Source organism: Pan troglodytes, chromosome 18 (assembly GCF_028858775.2).
Source record: "Pan troglodytes isolate AG18354 chromosome 18, NHGRI_mPanTro3-v2.0_pri, whole genome shotgun sequence".
Lineage (NCBI taxonomy): Eukaryota > Metazoa > Chordata > Mammalia > Primates > Hominidae > Pan > Pan troglodytes.
This window is the reverse complement of record NC_072416.2, coordinates 24,866,501-24,872,500: the sequence shown is the minus strand read 5'-3', so window position 1 is coordinate 24,872,500 and position 6,000 is coordinate 24,866,501. Positions and strand designations below refer to the sequence as shown.

Genomic DNA, 6,000 nt, shown 5'->3' with positions numbered 1-6,000 from the left:
AACCTCCTCCTCCCGAGTTCAAGCAATCCTCATGGCTCCACCTCCTGAAGTAGCTGGGATTACAGGCACACACCATCATGCCCGGCTAATTTTTGTATTTTTTATAGAGACAGGGTTTCACCATGTTGGCCAGGCTGGTGTCGAACTCTTGACCTCAAGTGATCTGCCCGCCTTGGCCTCCCAAAGTCCTGGGATTACAGGCGTGAACCAGGGCACCCAGCCAATAGTTTTATTTTGGAAAATACATTCTGCCACCGAAGACTTCAAGATACTTTTGTCTCGGCCATTGAGCTGATGGGATTGCTGTTTCCTGAGATGGGGAAGACTGTGGGAGGGTCCCAGAATTTGACCCTCAGCCCAGGAAAATCTCTGGGGCCACAAACAGTGTCCAGAACTTTCCTCCATCGTCCATTCCTTTTGCCTGGGCTTTTGTGCTGCTTTCTGGCTCTCAGCTACCATGTCTAACGCTAGCTCATAATTTATTCTGTCTGGGGAATGATACTCAAAGTTTCAGAGTCTATAAAATAGACAAATGTAGTACTTGATTGCGTCTGCAAGTTAGGGATTCTGTAAAATTATGTTCCTTAAAACAAATGACTCCCCTGTCTACTAGGCATTGTTCTAGAGTGCTCATTGGGGGGTGGTTTGAAGACAGTGCATGCTGCTAGCTGCAGGTACTTTATTGCTGGTGCTTTCTAGCCCATCCTGGTTTATTCTGGGATGCCTGGTGTTCAGGACCTGGCAGGTGCACATGTGAATAGGAGCCACAGGGAGTTCTCAACTGGTCAGCAGCTTCCTAAAGCACAGGAAGTAAAACTCCAGCCCTGCCACCAATGTCTTTGCCTCTCATCTGCCTCATGGGGTGTAGAGAATCACCTGGAGTGTGAGAGTGGGGCTCTGGAATTACCTTGACACTGGTTCAAATCCAGGCACTGCCACTTAGCAATGGTCTAGTCCTAGGTAACTCACATAGCCTGTTAAGCCTCCATTTCCCCATCTGTAAAATGGGATTGTGGAATGCCTTCCTGATAGGGCCTCACAGTGTTGGGCACACGCTGAGTGTGCCATCAGTGCTAACGATCATTCTCTTCTCGCAGGCTCTGTTCCTGTATGAGCTTCTGTTAAAGACCACCAGAAGGCCTGAGGAGCTTTTGAGGTAGGAAAATGTAACTCGGCCTGGGTGCTGAACAGGCTTTTCAGAGCCTTCTGCCAGAGCAGCCTACTTTTCCAGGTGGGAGAGTTAGGCAGTCACGTCTGTAGCTTGTATCTGATCATATCTGCCTTCTCTTGCTCTTTCTTTCCTCTCCTCCTCACTTCCTTCCTCTCCCGAGTGCCTTGTTTTGTTTTCTAGTGCTGGGCAGCTGGTCAAAGGCGTGACCTGCTCACACATTGATGCCATGAGCACTGACTTCTTTCTGGCCCATTTCCAGGATTTTCAGAACAACTTCGCCCTGCTTTCACCCTATCAGGTACCGTTAAAGCATTTTCCAGCTTCTAATTCTCTCTCCCTACCCCAGTCACTGGGCCTGGATTGGCTGTGGCATCTAAAGATCTTTATGCCAGAATCATTCAGATGCAAGTGATGACTTAGGGCCAAAGATTGAGCCAGGTTTTTTCCAGTTTCTTTTTAAACAGCTCCAAATACCCACATCACTACAGCCAAAGAATCAACAGATTGGTTATTCCATACTCAAATTTAAGCCTTAAAATATATTCATAAGGGACAGTATTTTGTGTGTTCATAATTATGTTCCCGTGGGATGGAAGGTACTCCTTCAGCTAATATTCCAACACTTTCCAGGAGTAGCTGTGAATGCAAACAGTACTCTGAGAACATTTTCTTTCTCACTTAAAACTTCATTTTCTAAAAGGTTATGGAGGCTATTTAACCTTTGGGGAGACTAGAAGCAGTAACTGATTTCTCTTTTTTTTTTTTTTGAGACACGGTTTTGCCCTGTCACCCAGGCTGGAGTACAGTGGCATAATCATGGTTCATTGCAGCCTCAACCTCCTGGGCTCAAGAGATCCTTCCGTCTCAACTTCTTGAGTAGCTGGGACTAAAGGCACACACCACCATGCCTGGCTAATTTATTTATTTTTTGCAGAGATAGGGCTTGATATGTTGCCCAGGCTGGTCTTAAATTCCTGGGCTCAAGTGATCCTCCTGCCTCAGCCTCTCAAAGTGCTGGGATGACAGGCATGAGCCACTTCACCCAGCCAGTGACTGATTTTTCACAGTGTCTAAGCTAGTAAACACAGGCCTTACAACATTTGAACTTTTGGTGTGAACCGCTGGCTTACAGACTCCTGTAATGGATATTAAAAAGCACCTTCTCAACTCTGGCCTTGTGTTTCAGACCAGAATGAAGAATTTCCAAAGAGTAAATTATTTCCCAGGAAACCAGGAAGCATAGAGTGCTTGGTGTATAATCCTTCAAGATCATTACAGGAATATGCAAAGTTTTAATGAAGCTCTCTCATTCCCTTGGACTGTTAATTCTGTTAGTGATTCTCAAAGTTGAGCTTGCATCAGCATTGTGTGGAAGGCTGTAAAAACACAAATTGGGGGCCCCACTCCCAGAGTTTTACATATAGTAGGTAAGGGGTGAGGCCTGAGGCTTTGCATTTCTAATCAGTTTGCTGGTACAAACCACTGAACTATATTAAAAGACCTGCCCAGGTGGGCAAGCCAATAACTGAGCAAATGGATGGAAGCTAGACCTGCTTTGAGGAAGACCTACATGTTCGAGCGGGAAGAGTTGCCCCAGTGAAGGTGCTTTTCTAGGCTTCCAGCTCTCAGAGCCTTCAAATACCAGTTAATTAGAAAATTTGCCTTTCTCGTTTATATTTTTACTAAAACACATTATTATTATTATTATTATTATTATTATTATTATTATTATTATCGAGACAGGACCTTGCTCTGTTGCCCAGGCTGGAATACAGTGGTTCAATCTCACTGCAACCTCCGCCCCTGGGTTCAAGTGATTCTCCTGCCTCAGTCTCCTGTCTAACTGGGATTCTAGGTGCGCACCACCACACCTGGCTAATTTTTGTATTTTTAGTAGGGACGGGGTTTCATCACGTTGGCCAGACTGGTCTTGAACTCCTGACCTCCAGTGATCCACCAGCCTCAGCCTCCTAAAGTGCTGGGATTACAGGCATGAGCCACCACGCACATTCTGAAAACACATAATTATTACACACACACACACACACACACACACACACACAAACAAACAACCAATACAGAGAAAGTAAAATTTCCCCAAATTTTCCCCAGAGCAGTTGTTCTCAACAGAGTACTGTTTTGCCCTCTTAGGGGACTTTTGGCCATGTCTGCAAACATTTTTGGTTGTCACAACCGGAGCAGAGCTACTGGCATCTGGTGGGTAGAGGCCAGGGGTGGAGCTCAACATCCTACAATGCGTAGGACAGCACCACTACACAGAGGTACCTGGTCGAAAATGTCAATAATACTGAGGTGAGCAACTGTGTTTCAGAGGTAACTATAAAGAACAGTTTGCTATTACTTTTGAGAGTTTTCTTTTATATATAAAATATAGGCCGGGCACAATGACTCATGCCTGTAATTCTAGCACTTTGGGAGGCTGAGGTGGGAGGTTCATTTGAGGATAGGACTTTGAAACCAACCTGGGAAACATACAGCAAGACTCTAACTCTACAAAAAAATAGAAAAATTAGCCAAATATGGTGGCACATGCCTGTAGTCCTAGCTACTTGGGAAACTGAGGCAGGAGGATCACTTGAACCCAGGAGTTCAAGGCGGCAGTGAGTTATGATGGAGTCACTGCATTTCAGCCTGGGTGACAGAGTGAGACTCTATCTCTAAACCAAATTTTAAAAAAGTATCTATATGTAATATAAAAACCACAAGTGGGCCGGGCACAGTGGCTCACGCCAGTAATCTTAGCACTTTAGGAGGCCGAGATGGGTGGATCACTTGAGGTTAGGAGTTCGAAACCAGCCTGGCCAACCTAAAAAATTTTTTAAAAAATACAAAAAAAAAAAACCCCAAAAAAACCCACTAAAAATACAAAAAAAAAAAAAAAAAAAATTAGCCGTGCATGGTGGGGGGTGCCTGTAATCCTAGCAACTCGGGAGGCTGACGCAGGAGAACTGCTTGAACCCGGAAGGCGGAGGTTGCAGTGAGCTGAGATTACACCACTGTACTACAGCCTAGGTGACAGAGTGAGACTGTCTCAAAAAAAAAACAAAAAACAAAAAACAAAAAAACCACAAGTGAGCTCATACTATACATGCTGTTCTGTTTATATATATAGCTAAGATATATATATGTATAAAACTATATATATAGTTAAGCTATATATAACTATGTATAATTAAATATAGCTATATATAGTTAAATATAACTGTATAACTATATGTATAGTTAAGCTATATATATAGTTTAACAGAATTGTGTGTACAATATGAGCCCATTTGTGGTTTTTACATTATATATAATATAACTATATATATGCACATGCATAAAATAGCACAGACATCATTTAGTGTTAATATATATATAAATCTACCTTATTAAAACAAAGTAGGTGCACTATTCCATTGTATGTATATACCATAATTTACTTAACCAATCCCCTGCTGAGGAACATTAAAATTATATCTCCCTTTCTTGCAGATATAAGCAAAATTGCGATGAGCATTCTCACACTTAAATGTCCGTGTTCATGTTTGTTATTACCTCAGCGTTCTCATCCATAAACTGGGCACAGTAGTGGTACTTACATCATAGGGTGCTCTATTGCATAAATGAACACGTATGAAGCACTTAGGATAGTACCTGGCACATGGAAAGCACTGTGTTTGTTCTTCTTCTTACTGCATTAAATCCCCAGAACTGCTTAATCTTTCAGGTTAATTGTTTGGCGTGGAAATACTGGGAAGTTTCCAGATTGTCTATGCCACCTTTCCTCTTGGCTGCACTCCCGTAAGTGAACATCAGCCCCCACCTTCTGGCTCAGCAGTGAGATCGGTGGGAATCACTGAAGTCAAAATGATTCTCTCCCCACTGGGTTTTCTTCAGGAACCAGAGGCAGAGTGGAGGGTGCCTTAGAGAGTTAAGCCCTTGAGATCCAGGATTTCAATTCTGAGTATCACACAGACATTTGAGACAGACCTTCTTGCTTTTCCTGTTATCTAAAAACCAAGCCAAAGCAACCCAAGCCTGAATGAGTGTCAGTGAGGCAGGTCCCATCTGGCCTGGCTTTGCGGCTGTGCCAGGCTCCAGGGGAATCAGAACTGAGGGGAGCAGTAAGTGTTTCTCCTGGCATGTGTGAGCTTTCAGGCCTGCAGGGTGGCCCTGCTTTTCAAACATGATCTGGACATTATTTCTCTCCTTCTCTCCTTCTTTATTTCCCTCTACCTTTTTTTGCTCTTATTGTCTTCGTTCATTCAAAAAAAAAAAAAAAGTTCATTGAGTACTTGCTGTGTGCTAGTTCTCAGATAGCTAAATTTTCTATCTGAAGATTTAGAAATTCCTATTAATTTATAAGACCTTATAATCTCATGGTGGGAGAGGGAATAGACAAACATGAAGCCAATTATAATATCAGGTTGATATTTGGTTGAAAGCAACAGAACTGAAACTGAAACTAGCTTATGCGATAAAAGGGAATTTTTCGTTCAGGTAACTGGAAAGTTCAGAGAGGGACTTCAGGCAGGGCTCGATCTAGGGGTGCAAATGATGTCATTTGTCTCTTGTCCCAGCCTTTCTCTGTTGGCTTCACTATCAGGCACGTTATTCCTCTGTGGGAACCCTGGAAGATCTAAGGTTAAATTTTCCCAGTTTCATATTCAGGGAAAAGAGAAAAATGTTCTCTTCCCATCATTCTCAATACACATCTTGGGTTTGACTCTCATTGACCTTAATTGGGCGAATTTGTTTTCCTTGAACCAATCAGTGAGGTTGGGAGGATGGGTAACTTTGACTGACTTCAATCTGTATTGCACCCC

General features: G+C 43.0%; 1 protein-coding gene across 2 annotated transcripts in view; it reads left to right on the top strand.

The window, feature by feature from the left end:
• Positions 1 to 6,000, top strand: part of OTOA (otoancorin) — a 96,965-nt gene that overhangs the window by 54,312 nt on the left and 36,653 nt on the right. For both annotated transcript variants that reach the window (XM_054669010.2, XM_054669011.2), the window contains 3 exons: positions 1,098 to 1,156; positions 1,352 to 1,469; positions 4,902 to 4,975. In XM_054669010.2, coding sequence (XP_054524985.1) covers positions 1,098 to 1,156; positions 1,352 to 1,469; positions 4,902 to 4,975 — 251 coding nt within the window. The remainder of the gene's footprint in view (positions 1 to 1,097; positions 1,157 to 1,351; positions 1,470 to 4,901; positions 4,976 to 6,000) is intronic.